This window comes from Amaranthus tricolor, chromosome 10 (genome assembly GCF_026212465.1).
Source record: "Amaranthus tricolor cultivar Red isolate AtriRed21 chromosome 10, ASM2621246v1, whole genome shotgun sequence".
Taxonomy (NCBI): Eukaryota; Viridiplantae; Streptophyta; class Magnoliopsida; order Caryophyllales; family Amaranthaceae; genus Amaranthus; species Amaranthus tricolor.
The window spans coordinates 9,115,272-9,142,496 of NC_080056.1; the positions used below are offsets into that span (position 1 = coordinate 9,115,272).

At 32.5% G+C, this 27,225-nt stretch overlaps 3 protein-coding genes across 7 annotated transcripts; 2 read left to right on the top strand and 1 right to left on the bottom strand.

The window, feature by feature from the left end:
* Positions 1-303: 303 nt before the first annotated feature.
* On the bottom strand, positions 304-3,415 carry LOC130825286 (non-symbiotic hemoglobin 2). Its single transcript, XM_057690430.1, has 4 exons — positions 3,106-3,415; positions 2,599-2,713; positions 1,159-1,275; positions 304-570 (listed from the first exon to the last, which is right to left on the bottom strand). The coding sequence occupies exons 1-4, from the start codon at positions 3,201-3,203 to the stop codon at positions 430-432; spliced, it is 471 nt and encodes a 156-aa protein (XP_057546413.1). The 5' UTR covers positions 3,204-3,415; the 3' UTR covers positions 304-429.
* A 2,527-nt stretch (positions 3,416-5,942) lies between these two features.
* Positions 5,943-15,629, top strand: LOC130825287 (uncharacterized). 4 transcript variants are annotated; one of them, XM_057690434.1, is made up of 13 exons: positions 5,943-6,150; positions 6,269-6,448; positions 7,966-8,015; positions 8,497-8,549; positions 8,672-8,786; positions 9,601-9,665; positions 9,793-9,854; positions 9,940-11,882; positions 12,177-13,375; positions 13,598-13,719; positions 13,850-14,541; positions 14,628-14,743; positions 14,997-15,629. In XM_057690434.1, exons 8-13 carry the CDS (start codon positions 9,996-9,998, stop codon positions 15,316-15,318), a joined length of 4,338 nt encoding a protein of 1,445 aa, XP_057546417.1. In that variant the 5' UTR covers positions 5,943-6,150; positions 6,269-6,448; positions 7,966-8,015; positions 8,497-8,549; positions 8,672-8,786; positions 9,601-9,665; positions 9,793-9,854; positions 9,940-9,995; the 3' UTR covers positions 15,319-15,629. The 4 variants fall into 4 exon arrangements, with proteins under 4 accessions (XP_057546417.1, XP_057546416.1, XP_057546415.1 ...); XM_057690433.1 differs by having other exon boundaries at positions 9,793-11,882; XM_057690432.1 differs by lacking the exon at positions 9,601-9,665 and having other exon boundaries at positions 9,793-11,882.
* Positions 15,630-17,278: 1,649 nt separating this feature from the next.
* On the top strand, positions 17,279-26,881 carry LOC130825288 (uncharacterized). 2 transcript variants are annotated; one of them, XM_057690436.1, is made up of 9 exons: positions 17,279-17,691; positions 19,477-20,019; positions 21,245-22,480; positions 23,190-23,514; positions 24,099-24,360; positions 24,451-24,643; positions 25,103-25,449; positions 25,539-25,682; positions 26,577-26,881. In XM_057690436.1, exons 1-9 carry the CDS (start codon positions 17,572-17,574, stop codon positions 26,614-26,616), a joined length of 3,210 nt encoding a protein of 1,069 aa, XP_057546419.1. In that variant the 5' UTR covers positions 17,279-17,571; the 3' UTR covers positions 26,617-26,881. The 2 variants fall into 2 exon arrangements, with proteins under 2 accessions (XP_057546419.1, XP_057546420.1); XM_057690437.1 differs by lacking the exon at positions 19,477-20,019.
* The last annotated feature ends 344 nt before the right edge of the window (positions 26,882-27,225 follow it).

Here is a 27,225-nt window from a genome sequence, read left to right on the forward strand (position 1 = left end):
AAGTGATGGGAATAAGAATGGTTTGTAGTGTAAAATTTCGTGATTTGTATCATGTTATTCCCATGGTAATGAAAAACTGATCATAAAAAAAAGTTTTTTTCACGATTTTCCATTACCACCTAATACCACATATTTAAGTAATAATGCATTTGAATGAATTTTTCGAAGAAAATAAGAATGTTGAAGTTGTATAACCATAGTGTTAAACTTGTCAAGAGTTATTTCTACTAAAATTATGTTAACTTTTCATTGTCATTTCCACCATTTAATATCAATTACCAAAGGGCCCATAAGAAGTTCATATGAGCTTAACAAGATTCATTCATTTCCATGTTTATTGCTGGATTCACATCAATTACAGACTACAGAGATAAAAGACTGATTAGAACCAATTAACCAACATAATAAAAATATTGTTTTTGTAGATAACTAAGCAGTCTCTTCCTTCATCTCAGCCTTTATGGCTGCAGCAAGTTGATCATAAGCAACACTCCATGCACCTTTCAATTCTTCACTCCATTTGTCTCCACTTGCTTCTTCTATTGTTCTCAGAAGTGCTTGCTTCACAACCTAATCACATTTAACCTTTTCTTCAGTTCGAAAATTCCAAATGACAAATTTATAAATGATGTACATTTGTCATAATGTTATTGCTTCTAAAATGTTATTTGTCAAATCAGAAACACCGATTTTAAAAGATTTATTTTTATTTACTTCTATATATGAAAACTGTGTAAAAATGTTTCTTAGAATGAAGAACAATTTTAAAAAAATATTTCCATTAGTTATAATTGAATAAAATATTAATTAAAATACATTTAATTTATGAATTTAATGTGAGCGTTATTATGGCAGTATAAGAAAAATATATGTAACTTAAATAACAAATAAATATATTTATAACTTAAAATTTTAGTTTTATATCGATTATTAATTATTGGAAATATTAATTTTTGATAACAAAAACATGTTTTTTTTTTATCTTACTTTAGTTATTTTTATATTTACAACTTGACATGAATTTCCATTATAGTATTTCATAAACATTTTCTTAAATTGTTAAGTTTTTGGAAAAAATATTGCAATTAAAATACGGTAAAAGTATTAATACGTTTCGAGGATGATTAAAAAAAGATAATTTAGGAGTGTGTAGCGTACCTCAAAATGGGGATCAAGTACACCATTCTTCAAATGGACAGCTCCCAAATACTTGAGGGTAGTCTCTCCTACCACAACTTCACCTTTCTCTCGAAGTTGAATTGCTGATTCACATGTCTATACAAGTAGTTTAACAATTCAGTATAATCGTTAGCAGTACTTAGCTTCTACTTTCACCGGGAAATTTTCAAATTGAACACTATAATCTTAAATAAATCTTTTTTTTATCTTTCTATTTCTATACTATTGTATGCCCTTCATTTAATATTAGTGCAACATTTTATTATCTTAATGTTTTTAAGTGACTTTCAATTAAAATGTAATTTGAAGAGTTAAATATACGTAATCTTACTCTAATTATTACTGATAATACTAACTGAGAGTTTATTTTTGATTCATAAAATTAGTACAAATATTCCTAAAACACAATAGGCACAAAAATCATCATGAAAACATAAAGTAGTACTATTAAAATACCAAATATCATTATGAAACATTCAAGTTTTCACCGTCACCAAATTCAAACTAATTCCTATTATACTTGATATTTCCGATTATATTCATTTAACATCAATTGATTTGTCTTACTATTTTATACTTACTTTTAATTTTAATTTTTACTTTTTTGACAATGATCAATTACTTACTTTTAATTTTTATTTTTTTTATAATAATTCATCACTTACTTTTAATTTCATTCATACATTTTAACTTTATCTACTTTATTATTAGTCATGAACCAATAGTCTAATACTCCCTCCTATTCAGCTTATGTGTCCCATTTTTTTTATGGTCAAGTCACCTTAATTGTCTCATTTCTATTTTTGGTATGGATTTTTGACTTTTATGACCTTAGTAGCATTATCCTATTTCTAATTATACCCTCCATTATCCATACTAATTTTCCTCCCTTACATTAAAAACTCATAATACCACTCTCTTTTCTAGTCTTAGAGTTTCACTTTTAACTCTCCTTAAAATCCGTAAAAAATCAAATGGGAGTCTTAAAGTAAATAGGAGGAATTACTATTTCAAATGTTGGTATTCAAAAGGTTAGCCAATTAGAATCTCTTCTTTTTAAGCAAAGAAGTTCACAAACATAGTGGGCCATCTACCTCAGATTCCTGCTTGTTGCTGCCTATAATAAATCTAAGATATGCGTAGCCGTTCATTTTTGATTGGTTCATATTTCTTTGTTTATTATCCAATTTCCATTACATAAATATTCCCTCTATTCCACCAATTTAGCCCAAAATGTGATTAATAGGATAATTAAAATAGATGTAAAAATGGTATTATATGAAAAATAGGTGGATTAAGGACGAATTTAGTGGGACAGAGCGAGTAGAAGTCAAGCACACTACATTTAATGGTTTGATTAAACATTTGAAGAAATTAAATTTTGCAACAGAAGAAAACATAGTGAGAAAGAAAACCCACCATTTTGAAAACCTTAACAGCATGAGCCTTGAGCTTAGGATTGTTTTGTGGAATTTCATCAGAATCCCTTAAAAATGAGAACATATCTTTGGCAGCTGGTGCTATTTCCAATATTCTGAGATATAAACAATTATCAACTAAGTTATATACAAAATTATCTTACGGCAAGACATGTCCATACAAGCAACTCATTGCTAAAAAAAACATAAAATAAACAATAAAATCTAAATTCACACTTATATAAAAAGCATTTTTTTAATAGTTTGGATTGACCCAATAAAAATTATCTCATGATGAGACAGTCTTAATAAAAGAATTAGTGGACTTTAAAGTCTCACGTTATTAAGTGACTTTCATCTAAACATTTATTTAATTAAAATTTAGAAAGTCGAATATACTCGATTTCACGATCCAAGAAATAGGTTGTTTTGTAAACTTTTAATAATAAAAATTGATTATAATAAGAAGCGCATGTAATTTAATGAGTTAGATTGGAATAATACTTACATGGTGAAGAAACGAAGGCTGTAATGAGGGATATTTAGTTTCATAATTTCCCATGATTCTTTAACCAAAGCTTCTTCCTTTGCTGTGAATGATGCCATTGTTTTTCCTTTATTAATTTATTATTTTATAAATATAAATTATATAAATTTGGTAATTCAATGTGTGTGATAATAATGTGAGGTGGTGGCTTGCAAGTTAAGAAGATGGGTATTTATAGAGGTTTGGAACTTTCATAGGTTTCAATTAGCTGAGAACATTGTTTTTTTTGGTCTCATGTGCCGATAGATTTGAAATTTGAAGTAAAGAGAAAATGTGGGAGTTTTAAAAATTCATAATATAATAAATGAATAAGAAGTATTATTATCATTTTATTTTATTGTGTCTTGCTTATAAGAAACTATGATCAGAGCGTGAGGAGGGAAAAAATGCGGTAATTTATTCCCATAAAAAAAGGATGCGATCAAACAATCCATCGATTCGAGAAAGATCCACAAAAAGAGAGGTTTTTGCAACTAGATGGATAAAGAAAATAAATTGAGGGGCAAAATTAAAAGAGAGTTAAAATGTATAGATTAGATATAAAAAGTGATGAGCCATTGTCCAAAAATTAAAATGATATAAAATGAGTAGAACGAACTAAAATGACAATTAATGCAAAATAAGTACGAGGGAAGTAGCTCGTATTAATTATTTTAGGGTATTCACGAGCGAAGCCACATCGGGGGCTGGGGGAGGCCCAACCTCCCTTGCCGAAAATGCGATGCTTTGTAATTTTGGCTTTGACCACTCTTATTAATATTTATATAACAAAAATTACTATTAGCTCAATGGTTCAGAATAACATATTTGTCATTTAAGATTAAGAGATCAAACTCAAATATGAACTATTACTACTTTTTAATACACTAATAAATTTATATTATAATGTCATTACTTTTTATCTTTCATAATTTTACAATCATCCTTTTTAGTGTATGTTTATTTTAATAGTTTTTTTTGGAGACTTAGTAGACAAATATATGGAGTCAAATACACTTAATTTTTTTTTTCAAAAGAGGTAATTTAAGGAAGCTTCAACTCTATTTGTTAAAGATAATTTTTACTATAACTTAAATTCATTTCAATCTATATAATTAATACATGGATAATTTAGCCGTTCTTAACTCAAAATTCTTACTTCCCTCATCAACAATAAGTCAATAATTGCTCAAAATTTATTTTATTTTCATTGCCCATAAGTCAGCATCAAATTCATCATCATCATGATTGATGAAGTCAGCACGCACAAACACCAAATCACTCATTTCAATACCTTTAAAGGCGAAGTCATGATTTTGAATTAAAAGAGCCAAATTATCAATATACTACTAAATTATTTATAATATAAAAACAGTGTCCCCCAATAATATGCGTTTCACAAGTAAAAGAAAGTCATACAAGATTTTGTGTTTAATGGAGACCATCTTTTTTAAGATTCACAAATGCTCAAAATATAACGGTCTCATGATGAGAACATTTTGATTGGTTGACTTAATATACATTTATTGTCTTAAAATAACTACTTATAGTTACAACCTAAAAGTGATCATTAATAATTTTAAGTGATCACTTTAATCTTAAAAATGATCACTTAAAATCTTAAATTGATAATTTACAATCTTTAAATGATTAGTTAGTGAAATGCGCAAATTATATGAACATGTGTCAAAGTGAAGCGGTCTCATCTAAGATGAGTTGTTTAAAATTCATTTTTTACAAATTTTTGTTTAGGACCGTCCCATTCATAGGACGAGTCCAATCTATATATGATTAGTTATAATATATATATATATATATGAGTGTGTGTGTGTGAGATATGTGATTGGTTTTGACTATATGAGATTGATTTTGTAGATGTAAGTTTATACTTTTTGTTTCAGTTTATCATCTCTGTGTACATTCTTAAGGCATATGTTATCATTATTAAAGTGTAAATGATCATTATTACTATATAATTTTTCCACTAATAGATTATTGTTATCATTTAATTAAAGAAGCATGAAAGAAGTCAATAGTACTATAGTAGGCATTGTGTGATCAATTTTAAGCTCTATGTAATTGATTTTAAGTTTATATGATTTTAAACTCTATGTGTTCAGTTTTAAGCTATATGTGACGGATTTTTAGCGACATGTGAGCGCTTTTAAGCAGTATGTGGTTATAGTGAGTTGTCTCATATGCGACATCCTAATATGGAGACAGTCGCATATGAGACGCCAAGTCATGATGGGCTTTTTAAAACAGGTAATAGCCCATTTAAAGGCCCATTTTATTCCACCCGTTGTTTTGAAAAGTTGAAAACATATTTCCCAAAATAAGCGCCTCAAGCCCATTCTTAAGGTATGAAGTTTGTTTAATATTAGTAACAACGGACAATTACTAAAACTGAATCAAAAAAGTCAGTCCAACAATCACCCACTCTTACTAACAGGGCAATTGAATTAACTTTTTTTTTTTACCGTTGTTGAGTTTGGATGTTAATGTTCCGCTTTTACTAACACCGGATGATTGTTTTCCCATGTACCTTAATTAAATCTTTTGTTCGCATATGACCTGTTGTTATCAACAACGGGACATTACGTAAGCTGAGTCAATAATAGTCGGCCGAAGAATCGCTCTCTCTCAAAAACACCGAATAATTCTTTAATGGACTTTTATTAACTCAACTTTAATAATAGCCCGTTATAAGCCTGCTATTAACAGCAAATAATGAAATCTTAACATTAGATTGAAAGGTATTTATTTTGATAATTTTTTTCGAAACTTATTTTGAGAATATTGTTTATCAAGATGTGCTTATTTTCTTCAAATTGTCATCTGTCGTCTCATGTTTCCTGTTGTTTTTCCTTTTCCCGTTAAATCTAAAACCCTAGAAGGCTAAAATCTCACGCCCGCGTAACACTTAAACCTCGATTTGGTTATTTTAATCCAAAATGACATCAATTTTGGAGGAAATTACCTGAACGATGTCTTCTCAATTCGTGAAATCTCTCCATTGATTCTTAGGTTTGATTATTGATTTTTCATATTCTTCTAATGTTATTGTTTGTAATAATTATAATTATGTTTGTTTTCGGTCGACTGCTCCTTAACTCTCAATACTTTCTTCTCCCTTCCTCCGCAGTCACCTGCTCTCCGGTCGCCACTCGTTGATCGTCAATCTGCTGATTTCGCCCCTGTTCCCGCTGGGTAATGCCATTGTTAGGCCCTTCGAGTTTCAAGTAGCGTACTTGCATTTGCTGTTGCCGCCTATTGACCACCATCAGACCACCACCTTCAATTGACTCCAAATCTCCAATTTCAGGTATGGTTTTGAAATTCCCAAATATTAGGTTTTCTTGATTGAAAAAATTCAATTTAATTAAGTGTTCTTTTTGATTATTTATCTCCAATTCCAAGTATGATTTTGAAAATTCCAAATATTAGGGTTTCTTGATTGGAAAAATTCATTTCAATTGAATATTCTTATTGATTATTTATCTTTAATTTTATTTTCTTTTGATTTTTTTTTGGATTGTAGGATGTAGATTGAATACAGAAATTTTAGTAGTAATTTTTTGGTTTATCTTCTTTGATATTTATTATTAATTGATTATTCCTTAATTCCTTGATTCAATTGAATGTTTGGTAAAAGAAAAAAAAACTTCTCTTAAGGGCATATAATTATGTTATTTTCATTTTTTTTTTAGGTCGGAACAATGAAATCTAAAAGATTATAAAAAGAGGAGAAAAAATTATAAAAAAATTTAAAATTTTAAGTTATACTCCACATTTGATAGCAGCATTACATACTCAAATTATTGAAGATAAGTGACATTTTTTATGAAGACGCTTATAAAGTTATACAACATAGAAGTTTTTCGTAAGAATCCTGTTTTTCATGATTTTTTTTTTAAAAAAATAATGCTAAAAGAAAAGTTTATCCCCACTCTACATCCCAACAAAGAACAATTCCTATAGGACTGTCCGCGTAGGAAGATATGTGAAGTATATTCTTTATCCGTCCCAAATTAGTAGCTAAGTAGGGTGTTGTGCTATTTTTTGGATGTTAAAAATGGGAAAAGTCAGGTTTCTTGATTTGAAAACTTCAATCCAATTTCTCCAATTGTTATTATTTTGGTAGATAGAGACATAGAGCTCATTGAATTTATTGACATGATACTTGAACATTAGTAAAAACTTCAATTCAATTTTCATATGTTGGTGCCCCAAGGAGTGTGAGTCCTGGATCCGTCCCTGCAAGTAGGTACTTTTTTGGTCTACTTGTTTTTTGGGTTTCGAAATGAACTTGTTTCTGTTTGTTTTTTGATAGAATTGGGGGCTTAAATAGGAACCAATATTAATTTAGTGTAAGAACATATGGTTGAATTAAATTGGGTGTCAAGTGATTCGAAATTGTGTTGTTTTGGGTAATTGAAGTTTGATTTGTTTGATTTATTTGTGTTAGGGTGAATGAATTTTGATTTGAATTGATTAAATAGTTTTGTGTGAATGGGATGAATTTTTTGTTTGAAACTATTCTTAGGTCATCTCTTAAGTGTTTCTCATTTCCCGGTGAAAATTGTTTCATATAGTAAATACTTAGTTTTTGTTTGTTGAGTTTTGAGCAAGAAGCATATTAACTAGGAGTAAAAAGAAAATTAAAGTATGGATGATACTTGGTGCATTATTAGGAGCATCGGCAGTGATAGGGTGGATCAATGCTTTTTACACTGGAGATGAATTTTTGTTTGCTTATATCTTTCCTTTTTTACCTCCTTAATTTTGTAATTTTGGTAAATAACGCATCTTTTGGGAATATGATTTTGTGTTTTGGTGAAGGTTGATCAAATTTCATCACCAACAACTTCGTTCTTCATTATCTTACCAAGGTATCAAATTTTCCTCTCCAACTCCCTTCTTCCTTTAAGAAAAATCCATAAAATGTAGATCTGTTTGAGAATGCACTTTGTTAACACTGGTGTTTGAATTGTAAGAATTACGGGTTATTTGTTCGTACCGAAATGGGAAATTAAAGCTTTTGGAATTCTCTCATCACATATAATTTCACTTTACTATTAAATGGTTGATGTCATCATTCATTATGTTTCTCTTGATACCTATTTTGATTTTGTATGTTCAGTAACAATGGACTGAATGTTTTTGAATTGATAATCTTTTAAATAGTATTTTTTTTCAATATATTTTTTCCATTGTGATGAAAATGCCCAATTACTTTCCGTTAACTTTTGATTCTAATGTTAGAGTAATGTAATCTCTTTTAAATTTGTTTGTGATTTCTTGTATATAAGAATTTGGAATTTGAGCTGTTGAGTTACTTACTTGAAATGAATGTTCATTGGTTTATGACAGTGATATCTTCATCATTGATGTCGATGGAAGCCTTAAATCCGTGCTGCGCCCGGGTATTTTTCTTTTTTACTTCTTCGTGTAATTTCTATTTACTTGTGATTATAGGTGACTTTTGCTTTAGTATCCCCCTAAACAATGGTTTATCTTATTGATTGCATTTGGTTTGATTGAGCAGTGGAAAACTAGGTATATGAAGATTGAAGAGAAGCGGAATGCACTTCGTCAAGGCGTTGAGATACTTAAGGGTCAGATTGATCGTCTTCAAGAAGAAAATGAAAACCTTAAGAAAGGTAGTTTCTTGTTTAATTTCGTTTTTAGGATGAGGTTTTTTTGTTTTGTTCTGATTTGTTCAAGTTGCTGAATAGCCTCTCATGAAGAAAATTTTTATAGAAAGTAGTGAAGGCTATTCAACTTGTTGACAATTTGAAAATTGGAAGGTGGTTTGATTGATAAAAACTGAGTAGTGGGAATGTTTCTGCAAATGAGAATGTGTGGTGCACTTTCTAAGTTACACAACTTATGAAAATGGCGATATCTGTAGGAGATAAAGGGTACTTCCTTTATTCTACAAAACAGCTGTTTTTGTTTTCATCTGTTTTTTTCATGGTCTTTGTGTTGTCACTTGCTCCTTGATTATTTCTTGAGGATGGGCCAATTAGATATTTATTATATGATCAGCCTTCGTGTATCTATGAAGTTGTTCACTAAAAATTTCCGCCAATCTTTTTTAGTTGTACGAATTGTTTCAAAATTGAGAGAGCTTTTTCGGGAGAATTTTTGCAACTCATAAAGAATGGAGGTATAATGAATCCTTTAATTTGATGTGAAAAGATATAACCCATTTTGAATATGTTTATCTGCTGAAGTAAGAGCTGATTTTTTTTTGTTTTTTTATTTTCATTTCAAATCATTGAATTTCTTGATTTATTGAACTTTCTTTGCCTCCAAGAATTACTATCCTATCTCTTCCAACAATTTATCAATAAACAGGTGGGTTGTTTTAGATACCTAATTCAATTCTGTACAGATTTATTTGATTTCTTTAACATTTAAATTTGAAATAATTAGTTTGAAAATGTTGATGATTAGCCTCTTCATTTATAGGATTAGACCAACTATTTTGTGAAGTTTGCACAAATTTCTTCCTTCGGAGCCAGAATTGTGATTTGGTATACACTTGAATCTTTGCATATTTATGTACTTTTGACCGTCTGCAGTCACTCAGTGCCGAGAACGGACTGAAAGTTGAATTATTGATTTGATTGATGGTGTTTTATTATCATTTTGTATCTGCAGCATATGATGAACAGCGATCACGGTTAAATGCTGTGGAAGAGGCGAAAGAAAAGGAAACATCGGTTAGAATCTCCTTGGAGAAAGAAATTTCTTTCCAGAAGCTTGAGATATCCTCCACTAACCCTGATGTGGGATCTCGAAATGTAGATTTGGATAAGGAAGCAACACATCTTCAGACATGTCTCTCTGAAAGGGAAGCAGAAATGGATCACCTTAGACAGCTTCTTGCTGAAGAGATAATAAGGGCAGATGCAGGGAATAAGGAAGCTGACTTGGAGAGGAAAAATGTTGCTGAATTACAGCTATTGCTTGAATATGAAAAGAATAAATGTGATGAAGCCAGGAAGATGGCTGATGCTGCTTTCTTGAAAGCTGAAGACTATAGGGTTCAGATTGAAACTTTGAGAGGTGAAGTTGAAAAAACAAATTTGAAATGGGAGCAAGTAAACAAGAAACTTGAAGCTGAAAAGAAAACTGCTATGCAAGAGAAAACGTCTTCTGAGAAGAGAGTTAAGGAGGAAGAGTGCCATGCTAATAATATTCTACTTAAGCAGTTGGAAGAAGAAAAGAAAAAGGCTGAGAAATTACATAAGGAAATACATGAAATCATGTCTAAGAGATCTATTGAATCTGTTGAATTAGATGAAGCTAAGAAAAAGTTTGAGGCTGAAAAGAAGAAAGTTGCTGAAGAGAAAAGACACATTGAAGAAGAAAAGATGAGAGCTGTTGAGTTAAGAAGGATTTCAGAGGAAAACAAGAGGCTATTTACCGAAGAAAAATGCCGCGCTGACAACTTGTTGATGCAGTTGGAAGAGGAGAAGCAGAAGGTTGAGAATTTGCGAAGAGAAATGGAGGAAGCTTTGTCGTCTCAGATGCCTGTGGATTTGTCTGAGCTAGAGGAGCTCAAGAGAAACCTTGAAGTGGAAAAGAAGAAAGTTGCTCATGAGAAAATACGTTTTGAAGAAGAAAAGAATAGAGTTATTGAGCTAAGAAGGATTTCAGAGACAAACAAGGAGAGATTTGCAGATGAAAAATGTCGTGCTGACAATTTGGTAGTGCTGTTGGAAGAGGAGAAGCAGAAGCTTAAGGAATTGAATAGTGAAATGCAAAAAGTTTTGTTATCTTACAAACCTGCTGATTCCTCTGATTTAGAGGAGCTAAAGAGAAATCTTGAGGAAGAAAAGAAGAAAATAGCTCAAGAGAAAATGCATTTTGAAGAAGAAAAAACGATATTTTTGGAGCAAAGAAGGATTGCAGAGGCTTATGAGAAAAGTTGTGTTGATGAAAAATGCCGTGCTGACAACCTGTTAATGCAGTTGGAAGAGGAGAAACAAAAGTTTGAAAAGTTGCAAAAAGAAATACAGGAAGTGAAATCTTCTCAAAAAGCTAAGTTTTCCGCCAAGTTAGATGAGGTTAAGAAAAACCTTGAGTTAGAAAAGAAGAAAGTTGCTAGGGAGAGAAAACGTGCTGACCTTGAGTTATCCAGAAATGAAGGGCAGAAAAAGCTTGCTGAAGCCAGGCTTAAAAATGAGATGGAGGAAAAGGGTCGTGCTGACAAGCTATTTAAGGAGCTAGAGAAGAGCAGAGAAATGATTCAGAATTTAGAAGGGGAGCTGAATAAGGTGACTGGTATGCTTGAAGCTGAGAGGAAAAAGGTTTCCACGGAGAATAGGCTTGCAGACTTGCAGAAGTTAAAGGCGGAAGAACAAGGGAAAATTGCTATAGCAAATGAAAAGAGGGCTATAGAGGAGAAGTGCCGTGGTGATAATTTATCACAAGAGCTGGATAATGCCAAACAGAAACTTTTGAATATGGAATACGAGTTACACAACATTAAAACCTCAAGTACGTCCCCTGCTTTTGCGGTTAATGAGCTGACTGCAAGAGTTAATCTCTTGCAGGAACAGTTAAAGTTTGAGAAGAAGCGAGCGAAGCATGCCAAAGAGGTTGTGAAGTTAGAAAAAGGCCGCAACACGATCTTGGAGCAGGAGCTACAGAGATTAAAACATGACTTCCAGTGTTTCTTGGATCACCTTGGTATGCTAAGTGATGTTTTTGGTGCAAGAAATGTCGGGAATCATGTACCGCAGGTTTGTTAGAGAATAACTTCTCCTTTTACATGTTGAATTTTTTCGTTTTATGCTGTTCTATTTTTTTGCATTGTTTCAATGTTTCCAATTTCCACCTCTTTGCGAGAAGATGGGATTTTTTTGGCACTTGTATTCTGCAAGTAAATGAGGGCTTGATCTCTCTGCTTTCTACTGGCTTTCTCCCCTGCCATTATTTTTGGGGTTTTTTCTATTGGCTTAAATTTTCCCCACTTGACGATGATAGATGAATCTAAGTTTCTTCTGGTTTCTAAATACTAATTTATGTGCCTGCAGAAATTCGGCCCTTCTCAAATGAATTTCTGTGATGCCGATGCACTCCGAATGCCTTGCTTGTCATCCAGGGATGTTTCATGTCTTCTTAAACCAAACATGCGATTTGTGCGCGCAGCGCCTCATATAGAATCGACTTCTGGTATGGAGAATGAATTGGATTCTCTGCAAGGGGGTTCTCGTGGAGATATCTTACCAAGCTCTGCCGCTTACTCCAATACGTCATCTTTTTTAGATGAACATTTGGTAGGATCACAGGAAAGATTTGCTGGCTCTCTTGGTTGGTCAGCAGGGTTCTCCATTGAGAACACAGACGAACAAAACAGCCAACAAGCACAAGTGCTCAAATACTCTAATGACGAGTCCTACAAACAAATGAGTGGCAAGAAAATAGGCGTTGTTGGTGAACAGAATATACTGAGCCCTCTGGAAACTTCTACTGGCCGTGCTAAAAAGAGAAGGAAGATTTCTGATGATTTTGAGTCTATCAAATATCTGCATTTGGAAGGTAGAAGAATCTATCAGGAAGCAGAAAAAAAGCTTTTTTCTTTACACGATAGTTTAATCAGACCTATTATGAATGAGCAGATAGAGAAGGAACGTTTTTCACAGCCTGTCAGTAAATCTAATACCGGTGCCAATCCTGGAAGGCCTTACATTCAAAATAAGCAATTACTTGAACCAGAGGTAGTCCTTCAGCAAGCTGGTGAATCTAAGGTGCAGATGCAAGTGGCACCTGGTCTAAGTGACAAAAGGGGAAGCTCCCAGCAATTACATGTTGGAAGAGGCCAAAGCACACACAATCAAGATGCTGTGAGTAGCGTTCTGGAAGTGATGAATGGGGATTACATGAAACTACTTGATTTGGATGATGAAGTTGCTGAGGAACAATTCCGAATGGTGATGGAAAGGCCTCTGTCTCCAACCCTTCCCGAGTTTGGTATTCTGGAGTTTAGTCAAAAGGTTCAAGCGCAGACTGTATCTGAAAATATTGAAGCTGTGTATCAACGTGGTTTTTCAGTACAAAATAAAAACCAACTGTACTTTGTTTTGTTTTCTGATATGGAGGATATTGGCAGTGTAACAAGGATATTTTGTGCTACTAGAACCTGCGTAGATCAATGCTGCCTGTTTTTTCAAACAAATTGGGCAGTTCAAGATATACTAGGGGTCTTACTATTGGAGAACGAACTGACTCCCAGGTAATTTTTTTTGTTGAGGATGAACAAATAAAATGAAACCTCTTAATACTTAAAAGCCTTTGATTTAGTTACCGTGCTGCTGCCTTCATATTTGAAAAAGAAGGTTTATGCAAAAAGCGTGATTCAAGAAATTGTTTTCTCCATTTTTTTCTATTTCATCTTGTTCCTAACGGTGTCCTTAGCTAACTTATTTTTACTTTATTATTTTTTTTGCATTTTCAGGGAAAAAGCCTGTGTTTTATTTTCTCTTCTGCTACTTAATTTTTCCGCTATATCATCGAACAAGTCTGTGACCTTCCAAGTCCAAGAGCAAATGGTTACTTTGTCTGCACAGATGCACGCAGGTATGATACTGTGTCATCATCCTCGAAATACAAGTCTCCTTTTATATTGTTATCATGATGTACCAGTTTTCTTTTCTGCACCTTCACTTTGCTTTTGTTGCTCACTATTTGATGAACATATATAATGCAGTGTTAAACTCTGATACCAGAGAAATGCTTAAAAAAATCTGTAACCTTCATGATGTACTTGCATTGGGTGAAGAATTTGTACTGAACAGAAAAGTTTTATCCGATGTTGACGTGAGCGGCGAACTGCTTGTTGATTGTGGCTCAAGTATTGGGATTGTACATCAAGGGGAGAATACTGTTTTGTGGCCTAAGATAGCTCCAACTGATCTGGTTGTTACTGGGAGCAGCATATTGGCTTCTATCTATAAAGCAGTTGGTCATCTTGGCTCTTTATGTGAATTTTCACTCAAGTTGCTGCACATGGGCAGAGCTGATTATTCTTTGGCGTTGTCAATTCTTCATAATTTTGCTTGCTTATGTGGTGAAGATTATTTTACCAACAGCAATTATTCTTCGGTTATGAAAGTTGTTAAATCTGTGGTGGCGTTCATGGAGGCTTCTTTGTCCAAGGGTCCCATTAAAGATCTCCAAGCAGGGGATATTACTTGGCATCATTTCACAACTTGTGTCAGATGCCCATTCAAAGAAGGCTCTGTTACTCTTGATGCTGTTTCTTCAGAGCTGTTGGACGAGCTACGAAGACATCTTGTCCCTCAAATTCCAGGTGCAACGGCTCATTCATTGAACAGCAAAGCTGTTTCTTGCCTTCTAAGTGATGTCCTGTCTTCTTTGGAACTCATTGCATCAATTATGGTATTGTTCTCTGTCAGCCATTAGTAATTCCTTGTTCTTTTTCCAAACCTATCAGGCTAGTGTCTAATTAATTTTTAAATTTGCAGTGCTGGGACTGGGTATGCGAGAACATTGTACAAAAGCTATTTCACATGTTGGAATTAAGTTGTCAGAATGAAGTCTTTTCTACTGCCCTTGTGGTGCTTCTCGGTTATATCGGGAGGTGAGGTTTTCTTTGGCTATAATTTCTGGCTGATTTCACATTCACCTTTTCAGGATATATATCAATATGTGCAGGACCTCTCATTGGTCAACCCCACTCCCCCCGAAATAATTTTTATAGATGTAATTGGAACACTGTAAAAATATGTTGAAATTATTATGCCCGCCTTACTGGAATTTGTAACACTTAGCTGTTCAAAGGAAGATGATACTTTTCCTTCGCTTCTGACCTCGTTGACACATTATTGTTTCAGACTGGGAGTTGAAGCACGTGGCTATAATGACGCTGGAGTTGAGGGTATAAGACACCATTTGTTAGGTCTTTTATGTCAGGCTACCACATCGAAGTGTGATTCAGCTGTACCAATGGCCATCCTTTATGGAGTGACTGGGCTTTGTCCGAAAGGTCATGAGATTTTTCAGAAGGTTTATGATGTAATTCATTCATCCAAAGATTGGCATTCTGCATCATCTCCATCTGATGATATTGTAAGCAAATTTCTTTCATCTCTTAGCAGCAAACAAGCAACCTCCTTGGCTAGTCTATTGAGTTTTGATTCAGGACTAGCTGCATAGTTCATGTTGCCTACATGTTGTAAGTAGGGCGATTTTGCATTTTTACTGGTAGTTTTATCTTTTACGTGTAATCTACGGTATAAGTTATAGAATGAGATCTCTTGATTTTGTAACTGATCGAGTTTTATTTTGACTAGATGTTAGGTTCTAGCTTGAGCAAATAGGCTCCCGAAAGAATTGACATAAAGATGTCAGATCAAGATTTTTAACATTGTATGGTTTTTCGAACATGCTCCTTGTTTTTGTTCCGAGGGATGCTTGGTATAATGCTATACAATGAAAAAGAGTAAATATGAGAACTTCTGATTCCATTGTTAGTTTTATTACTCTTAACGGTCTGTTTGGTTATTGATATTAAATATTAGGAATGACTTGCTACTTGTTTTATTTACTTTTTGGTTACTATTTATTAATCACTTTTAAATTGTGTCTTATTATTGATAAAGTTAAAATATAGTTAAGTGAAATCTTATTTAATTCGTCTCAACATAAAGATTACTGTTATCAATTTTTTATAATTTTTCATTTTTCACAATTAGAAATATTAAGGATTAAAATATTACCTTAATAAGTACAAATAAGGTAGACAAGACAAGTAGGTTGAATAGGAGAGTGTAAGTAATCTGAATTAACAGTGTGGAGAATACATGATATATTAGCCCAACTATTTTAGAATTTCTTGCATAGTAGGTATATTTTCTTTCACTTATATTTTCTCCGTTTTTAAATACTTGCAACATTTTGGTTATGAGCACTATTTATTATTCAAGTTTATTATATATATTACGGTTAATGTGTAAGTAAAAATATAGTCTAGTGGATTCTTGTTTGAATCGTCTAATCGCATACTTTCATAATAATTTTTTATAATTTTTAGATGTGTATAATTCAATATATAAATGAATAAAATAATATTTTAGATTGCGTAAAAAGTGAAATATAGCAAATATAATATAAAAGAAGTATTTTAAAAGGTTCATTTTATATTTGATTCAATTACAATTACGATAGTTTAAAAATAAAAATTTCAAAGAGAATTAAATTTTGCGTCACTGATGGTGACTACTATTTTTCTTGGTGCGACCTATGTTTGATTTTTATTTACACTCCCGACCTAAATAACAAAAAAAGTAAAAGCTTCAAAACAATTAAAAATTAATTCTTAAAAAATGAGGGAGCATCAAAGGAAATTTACTCGCAGGATCCTTTTTTGCCGACACTGCGCCATGACTAGTAATACAAAATGAACAATTGATAATCACATCATGAAAAAGTGGTAAACAAAACAACTAATTAAAGGAGAGGAAATCAATGCAAGCATGAAGCTTCAATAAGTAAAGCTAAAATTTAAAGGAAGAAATAGTTAAAGCAAGCTAAAATTAACTAAAGGAGAAGAAATCAAGCATGAAGCTTCAATAATTAAAAGGTAGAAAATATCTTACGGTAAGATTTTTTCTATTTAGTTAGCCTAATGTACATTTACAGTGTTAAAGTAATCACTTGCAATTTTCAAATGATCACTTATTCAGTTACCATCTTAAAGTGACCACTTTGAAAAGTAAGCTGATTTTATTGATCCATCTCATGGTGAAACGAACTCATACAATATTTAACTGTTAGAAGTAAAATTCAAAGGGTAAGAATTAAGAAATAGTTAAACCGAGAGATTCAAATCTTATACTCCCTCCAATTCATTACTAATGTTCTATTTGCTTTTTGGATACTATTCATTGCTTACTCTTAACTTGTACTTTATAATTAATCTATAAGTTAAAATATAGTCAAGTGAGATCTTGTTTAATTCGTTTTAATATAAGGATTATTTATATCAACTTTTCATAATTTTTAATTATGCCTAATTGGAGATATTAAAAACTGAATAAATACATTAGAAAAAGTGCGTAAAGCAAATGACACATTAATAGTAAATTGGAGGGTGTCATTTAGAACAAATATAATACTTTTCTCGAATAAGATTTTGAATTCGACTCTAAGTTACCCCTCTCCTTCCTATACTCCAAAATAAAAAAAGCAATCTCCAAGTCTTCGTCAAGTACCAAGTCTCCGTCAAGTAAAGCACCTTCCATTACATAATCTAACCTCTTTAATTTCACGAAGCTACATAAAGTTTAATGCAAATGCATCTTTTTATGTTATTTGTGTATTGAAAGAAGGAAAAATAACCTAAAAAAATATAGAATTATTTTAATTTTGAAGTTTATATTACTCAAATTCGATTATTTTCTGCAATTGATGAATACGAAAATGAAGAAGTTTAACAATGGAAAAAAGGAACGACTCCCTGACATTTTAGATTTTGTGTTCTTATGGTCAATCAAAGATGTTCTTAACAATAATCTCTACGTTAATAAGGTAATTATAATATACTCATTTTTTTAATACTTATTATATATATATATATATATATATATATATATATATATATATATATATATATATATATATATATATATATATGTATTTGGGAATTATTTTGATATTGATTATTATTAGGAAATTATGAAATTAGTTATATATATATATATATATATATGAAATAAAATATTTTTCTTAGTTAAATATATTTCTTTGTTTGTTTATTAAAAATTTTGGTTATTTGAATATATTTCTACGCTTATATAAAACATACACAAAAAAATTAAAATCATCATATGGTTATTCAAAAAAAGGTGATAGTAAAAGAACTAAAATTTACATCTTCAGTTTTGAAATACTCTCTGATCACAAAATAATTAACACATATTGTCATTTTGAATGTTATAATTGATACTTAAGATATTAAAAACTAAGTTTATTAAAAGTTAGATGGAAAAAAAAAACTTTAGTATTTAAAAACTCCAATTTAAAAAAGTGAATATAAATTATAATTACAAAAGTGAGGATTTAACAACAAATATTAAGAATGTGATTGTAGTGAACTAAATAAGGTCTAATGTTAAAATCGTGTATAGATAAAATTTACCAAACAAAACTATGAAAATTTGAAAATTTAAACCCTATAATTTCAACTATTTATTAAAATCACACTACATGTAAATATATGTGCACATATCATCTTTATAAGCTAAGAATATATCATCCCAAATAACATAAAAATAAAATGAAGAATATAATCACTTATAAAAACTATATATTATCCATAATTCAATAATGCCAATTACATAAATATCTACAGATATTTTTTTTCCAACCTCAGAGCATAGCAAACACCAAATTTATTGTGTATTTGCACCCTTGTTACATAAAAGCAATTTAACTATGCTAATTTTTTGTGTATTTTTGTTCCATCTTTCGGAGCATAGAGAACTAATCAATTTTCAAATTCAATTATATTATATGCAAAAACGCAATAAGAGACCGTTTTATTATGAAGCGGGTATTAATAAGTTGGACCAAACTCAAAGTTAAAAATAAAATCAATTTTAACTTTAAAGGTATCAATTTTAACATCAAAACGATTAATTTCAACTTAAAGTAAACCTTAAATGGATCAATTAAAATGAAAAGTTCAATTATAACATTAAAAGCATCAATTATAATCTTAAAATAGTCTATTATGCTTTTAAGTTATATATTATAAATGATCAATTATAACTTTAAAAGAAATCAACTTTGACCTTAACGACGTCAATTATGACACTAAATCGATCAATCACAGATCATCATCGTCATCATACTCAGTGTATCCCGCTCAAAGAAAACTATGGTCAGGGTCTGGAGAGGGAAAAAAGACGACAGTTTATACCCATAGAGGAGAGTGCGGTCAAAGAATCTCTCGGTTCGATAAGGGTCTTCAAAGGGAGAGAAACCTGCAACTACCCAAAAGCCTGTAATCAAATAGCTACAAAAACCTAATAAATAGAAATATAGAATACGTATAAATAACTAAAAATAAAGATAAGTAAAGGAGGTAAAGAGCAATGATTAAAGGCAATGAACAATAACAAACGATGGGTAAGAGGAACGAGTTTAGTAATCTAAGATGTGGATAAGGCGCCACCAACACTGATCGCATATTGTAAAAAATCATAATTGGACTGATTAAGCTATTGGTCTCACAATAAAACGATCATTCACAAGACCTGCTGGAATTATATTGTGTTTTCTCAAATTTTTTACATTGTATACAATAAACAGGTCAAACCCATACCGAACATATTCTCATCAACTGAACATTTCATGAACTCATTTAAATTGCCACTTATAGAGGAGACTCGCGCTGAATTCTGTTCAGGCTTAGAATCAGTTGGCCATGCACCTGCTTGTGAGATATCATCTATTTCGTTTTCTAAGAAATACAAACCTCCTAAAAAATTATATTACGGCATTTCCACGAAAATAATACATGATGTTAATAATCATGCCGCACATTACGAGCCAGAGACAGGTGATATATTTGCTATAACAAATTCAAGGCCAAGAAGTATTGATGATTTGATCAAACCGGATAAACCCCTTCATTTTGGGTATGTGTCAGAGTATGATGAAGATGAACTTAAGTTTGAGATATTACTGTCACAAAAAATTGATCGGGAGATATTAAGTAAGAAAGATGTGAGGCTTTTTGTTACATTTTTGATGAATATTACTACCAATATGAGGATTTGGAGGGCATTGAATCCTGATCCTCATAGTAGAAGACTGGGTCCCATTCACAAGATGCTACAACATGACTCTTCTGTAAGTATATCTATTGTTTTTGCTTGTTGGTTGACTTTTGAATAAGTCTTTAAAAGTGATCGATTAGTTGATATTTACCCGATTTTGTAATTTGAATCTGATTTAACCCGACTTCAAAATGTATGTAAAAATATATAAAAATCAATGTGAGCATAAAACTCGATTTAGAATTAACCCAATACACATGACCCGAAATCAACCAGATGACTCGAATGAACACCTCTACTTTTGACTTTTAATTTATTGATCGGTCAAACAAATAATTATTGTTTCTATTGTTGACTTAATTGGGCATCCCCAGTACTTAAGAATATTGACATAAGGTATCCGAAGCACCAACATGTAACAAAGACAACAATACTAGTCTTATTCTCAAAAGATTGGGGTTGATTGCATAAATCAATATATTAATTCCAATAGTCGTTCATATGGATTTTTTCTCCGGTTCTCCATTCATTTCAATTTTCTACTATCTTAATTTGTAAGTCTAGGTTATTCATATTATTTTACACTTTTGTCCACTAAGTCATTTATAGAAAATCATAATGCACAAATAAGACTGATTTGAGTTTTGAATAATTGGTTTTTGTTAATTTATCAATGAGGAAAACACCTCTATTCATGCATGAGATTAGGACTAAAAATAAGGAAACAAAATATTGACATAAACCTAAATAATAGGAAACAAAATAACCTTAATATCCTAAATATTAAAAAAGATTTTAATTTCCTAAAAACATAATATTCTGAAATATAATATCTTTACTTTATTCTACTTTTTATTTTCCTACATCATTTTCGGTCTTCCTCACCCTCTTTTTAAGTCTAATGAGTTCCAACTTTCTATCGTTCTTATCGGTTCGCTAATGTTCATCACTTTTTTGTTGAAGTAACTACTTCATGTAATCTGTCTTCCTCCGACTCAAACTAAACTCTCGTGACTCCTACACATGTGTCCCTCATTCTAACTTAGCATTCACCCCTGTGTGATCTCATTTACCAACACAATGCTAACAGCAAACAACCAATGGTAGCATCTGGTCGAAAAGCCTCTGGTGAACAACTAAGAGCTAATTGCAATACACCAGCTAATTAAGAGTGTTTTTTTAGCTCTGCTAATTGTTTTTAGTAACTGTTAAGTAATCTACTAGTTGCTAAAATTTGGATATTTGTTGACAAAGTATCATTTCTAATTCATAGTGTTTATTTCTCAATTGTTTCTCAGGTGGATGATGGTTATTGTACCCTTTGCATCTCTGAAGAAAACTTCAATGTTACACAAACAGAAGTGTTTGACCTTATTAGTTCATTTGGATTAGACAAATCTCAAACAGAAGCAGTTTTAAGCAGCATTTCCATGACTAAATGCACACACCAGCAATACAATTCAAAGCTAATTTGGGGTCCACCAGGAACTGGGAAGACCAAGACATTAGCTTCATTACTTTTTGTACTACTAAAACTCAACTACTGTAGGACACTAACTTGTGCACCCACCAATGTAGCAGTGATTCAGGTTGCAAAAAGACTAGTAACACTCTTCTTAGAGTCCTTGGCTTATGATACTTATGGGTTAGGAGACATAGTCCTAGTCGGAAATGAAAAAAGAATGAAGATCGATGATGATTTTGAGCTAGTCGACATATTTCTCAAATATCGTGTGAAGCTTATTGAAGAGTGTATCTTACCGTTAACTGGTTGGAAGACTAGTTTGGAGTCTATGATTTCATTACTCGAAGACCCTAAGGCGAAGCATGATACTTACTTAGTACAGGTTGAGAAAGAGGATAACATGAATGAAGATTCATCATCATCAAACCCAGTTTATTCTGCTCATAAAAACTATGGTCAGGGTCTGGGGAGGGAAGAAAAACGGAAACTTATACCAATAAAGAAGAAGAAAAATAAGATGAAGGAAAAAAAAAAGGGCCAAGCAAGTAATGATAAGGCGGATATAAAAACCGATGAATTTTCGACATTTGATGAGTTTGTGAGGAAGAGTTTCGTTTCTTTAGCAAATCGTTTAGTGTTTTGTGCAGAGAATTTGTATACTCACTTACCGACATCAAGTTTACCACTTCGTGTGGCTAAACAGATGATTGAATTAGTTGGTATGCTTAATACCCTGGTAGAAAATGCGCGAAAAAATAGTTGTAATTTCACTGAACAGGTTATGATGAATAGAGAAGGATTGATGGGTATATTGAATTTACTTCATAAGAGATTTCCTAAGCCCAAGATTAAGGGAAGTGTTAAGGATTTTTGCTTGAATAATGCGCGATTGATATTCTGCACTGCTTCAGGCGCGATTAAAATAGGTTCAGATGTTGAAACAGTGATAATAGATGAAGCAGCACAGCTCAAAGAATGCGAGTCAGCGATTCCTTTACAGATTTTTGGTCTGAAAACTGTGATTCTCATAGGGGATGATCGGCAACTCCCAGCAATGGTTCGGAGCAAGGTCAGATAATGTCTCCCTACATAATGTTTGCATCTTTTTAGCATTTAAAGTAGAAGTGTTCAACGGGGAGGGTCGACCCAATGGGTGATATTAGGCCGTGACAAATTGTCAAATAATCTCACTGTAGCCCACTCGTGTGGACACAGAAAACCCGTGGGCTCGGGCCCACAAACCCACGAGTCAAGAGCGTTTACTTGCACATACACTTAGTGAGATTCACTATTTCCCAAAACTATATAGTAGTAGGAAGATTAGCTCACCCAATATATATGCAAAGTCAACAACCCACTATTTTATTGATGTGGGATCTTGTCTCACGTGTGAAGTATATCCAACAGGTCAAGAATCGGGTCACATTTTAACGGTTCATTAGTGGGCGTTGGTGTAAAGGGTCGGGCAGGGTCGGATAGTTATAAGAATTAATTGCGGAAAAAAATTTACCACTTTTTTATATTCTTAAATGATATTATTATATACATAAGTGGATCGACCAAACGGGTTATAAAGTATAATAAAAAAAACTATTTTATCAACTTTTAAAATGGGTCAAAGTGGGTCGGATTTAAACGGACTTTGACCCGCTGCGACCTGTTTAATATTTGACATGACTCGACCCGACCCTGCCCATTTAAATTTTGACCGCCCTGCCCCGTTGAACACCTCTCATTTAAAGTATGAAAATCTTAAGGTTCTTTTTTTTTTTATATAGGTTTTAGGAAAGATGAACTTCGGAAGGAGTTTATTTCAACGGCTGGCAGGGTTAGGGAAAGAAAAGCATCTTTTGAACATTCAGTATCGGATGCACCCTTCTATCAGCTTGTTTCCGAATAAAGAATTTTATCAGAACAAGATTGTAAATGCACCCAATGTCGAAGGAAGAAACTATGTTAAGAATTATCTCAAAGGGAGCATGTTTGGATCTTATTCTTTCGTACATGTGACTGATGGAAAGGAGAATTTCAAGAAAGGGCATAGTCCTAGAAATTTTAAGGAGGCAAAGGTTATTGATCAGATCATTGCAAAGCTTTTCAAAGGTATGGAACTGAAACTTCTTTTTATTAGTATGAATGTTCTAAAGAATGGAAAATATCCTTATTGTACAAGAATCAACATTATGATACTTCAAAGAACCAACTCAACTAAAAGCTTAAGTTGGTGATTGAGGCGCCATGATATGCTATATACTTAAATACGTCCCCTTGTACGAAAGTCCTTTAGTCTAGAAGTGTAGATGTAACGCATTACTCTTTTGTCAAGGAACCAACTCAACTAAAAGTTTAAAGGTCGAAGCCCTATGATATGTTATATATTCTAACACGTTCCCTTACATGAGAGTCCTTTAGGCTAAAAGTGTGGATGCAACTTAGACCTCCTCATACCTAGTGCGAAATATTCCATTTGAATTTGAGGGGTAGTTGAGATTTGAACATGTGACCTATGGTCACGTTGACTTTTGATATCATATCAAGAAACCAACTCAACCAAAAGCTTAAGCTAATGGTTAAGGAGGCCCTATAATATGTTATATACTCTAACAACTCCTCATACCCGGTGCTGAATATATTTTATACTCTAGAATATTTGGAGCCTTTTATTATAACATTTCTTGTATGTGCAGAACATTATTGCATCACTAAACAGAAGGTGAGTGTGGGAGTACTATCGCCATATAAGGGTCAAGTAGGTTTGCTTCAAGAAAAACTGGAGAAGAAATACACGAAACATAAGGAAAAGTTTTGCATCAACATTCGATCAATTGATGGGTTTCAAGGCGGTGAAGAGGATATCATAATAATCTCAACTGTTCGAAGCAATGGAAATGGATCGGTAGGGTTCCTGTCTGATCGTCAGAGAACTAATGTAGCTCTCACCAGGGCGAGGTATTAATCAGTATGCCTTAACAATGTTTTCGTTTCTTGGAAGATTACGAACAATAACAACAGTTTCTGTTATGTCGATGTAAAATTTAGGTACTGTCTTTGGATAGTTGGAAGTGGAAGTACTTTAGGTAACAGCTCTTCAGTGTGGAAAAACCTTATACGCGATGCAAAAAATCGTGGTTGCTTCTATTATGCTGATGAGATCGTTAATCTTAATCACGAAACACCAGTTGATAAACTTGATTTCTTCAGCCACCTTAAACTCGAGGAAGCAAGATGGAAGGTACTTATTTCATCACTACTCTAAACTAGAGCTGTTAATTCAACGGAGCAGGTCGACCCAATTGGTCAAGGATCAGGTCACATTTTAACGGGTCAAGTCAATAACGGGCCTTGATGCAAAGGGTCGGGCCGGATAATTATAATAATTAATTGCCGGAAAAAATTTATCATTTTTTTTATATATTTTAAAACGATATTACTATTATATACATTTGACCTGGCCGGATATTACTATCATTTTAAAATTATAATAAAAAAATTATTTTATTAACTTTTTAAAAACGGGTCAAAATGGATCGGGTTTAAACGGACTTTAACCTGGCTCAACCCGTTTAACATTTGACATGACCCGTCCCATTTAAATTTTGACCCACCCCGCCCCGACCTGGCACCTCTACTCTAAACCATAGATGGCTAGCATTTATTCCATCACTAGTCTGAATCTCTGATCTTTATGCAGGTTACCTTTAGCAATGAGTTTAAACAATCTATATCAAGCATAAAGAGTGTCAAGGCTCAGAAACGCGTACAAAATCTGCTGCGCAAGATTGCTGATGGCTGGCGGCAGTCCATCACTGATGATGGCGCGACCCATGAGTTGTTGGTGATTTACAAGGTTGATAAAACGCTTAATCTCGCTTGGACAGTCGACATTCTTGAGGAAGAATCAAGTTATATACAAGTCATCAAGGTTTGGGATGTTTTACCAGATTCCAAGGTTCCTGATCTTGCAAAGAATCTAAGTATTCTGTTTGAAGGATATAGTGTTAACTTTATTAATCTGTGCAAGTACAAATCTTATGAAGGGTATGGATGAAAATTAATTATTTCCTAGAAGAATGTGCAATTATGCAGATGTAGTTATGTTTTAAGGTAATATGTTTTCTGTGTTACAGGAACTTGGTTGTGCCTAAGTCATGGAAGCTTCATTCCTCTTGTGAAGCTCCACTTACAACTGATCTTGTAGATGATTGTTTGTCTTACCAATTTGCTGCCATGAATGTAAAAGACAATCCAGGAAAACCAAGTTCAAGCGTTAGGTATGTTATTACGTTTCAGGAAATATTGTTGAAAATAATCGAACATTTCACTTATTCGCTGCGAATAATCTCATCTATTGATTATTTATAATAATCTCATCTCTAATATGTATTTGCTCCCAACATATCTGAAGTGGGAGAGGAGGGGAGGGGTTGTAGTGGTCAAGACCCACTGGGTTTGCTGGGAGCAAATATATATCAAAATGTTGTATTATTAGATAATAATCAAAAGTGGGATTACTCGCGGCCGTTGAGTAAAAGGGTAAATTATTCTCGATAATTTTTCCTACATTTTATTATTATTCAGGTTTTTTTATGAATTTTGTATCAATTAGTCATGGAATCAACTTTATCAAAAGTTTAAGCTGATGGTTGAAGATCCAAAATATGTTATAATATTGAGAGTCCTTTTGACTAGAAGGGTAGATGCACCACCAAAAGCTTAAGTTGATGGTTCAACCATAGGACATATTATACACTATCAAGCCCTCATACAGTATTTCTTTTGGCTAGAAGTGTGGATGCGACACATATGATACTAGATGATTTTAAAGGCCCTGGTATATATTATACTATATAATAATAAGTCACCTTACACGAAAGCGCTTTGGATTAGAATTATGGATTTACCACATGCCCTTATTTACAACTTGAAATAAGGAATGGATGAGATTCAAATTCGTAACCTTTTTATCACGTTGGTTTCAGATACTAAGCCAACAAATCAACTCAACCAAAAGCTTAAGCTGATAGTTGAAAACTAAGCTTAAACCAATAAACTTTTGTGAAAAATTAAATTATCTAACATCATTTTATTTGTCATAATTGTTTCTTAAGTCTTTGCTAACATGCATTTTTTTTTCTTACCCTTGTTTTATGTCCTCTCGTTCGCAGAAAGAATTGTGTTGCAGTATGGAAACCAATACAACGCTAGAATGGCATTGGCAGCCATTCCAAGAAGCAGTGCCAGCCCTCGGCAAGGATAAGTTGGACTTACGCTCAGAGCCACCAAAAAAATTACCTTATTATTTTTGGCAGAAATTAAACCCAAGTCGCATGTATAAAGGCTTAATGCTTTGCCATCAAGCTGCGTCAAAGTTAAAGCTAACTTTCATAGTTGAAGATAATTAAATAGAGTGACTGTTGTAATAAGCACAAAGGAACACGCACCTTCAATAAATATTATTTGACAATTATAATATTTTTATATATTATTTAACAATTATAATATTTTTAGTTTTCTTGCAGGTTTACTTGTTGCATTGTGTGACTAACTCTCCAAAATTTATGATTTTTCTAATTATTTCCTTCTATTATATTTATAATACATTGCTATTGTGTTTTTTTTGACTAATTTTATATTTATTGATTTAAGCTAAACATGTAAATGCGTAATATTTTCTCTTTGCTATTTGGAATTGTCAATTTGTTATATGGATTTTTATGTGGTCATTTGAAGTTGTAATATTTTGATAAAATATTTGATTGATTATTGTAAGGATAAGTGAATTTTAAGTTGTGCAATCTCATTTTTTAAATCATA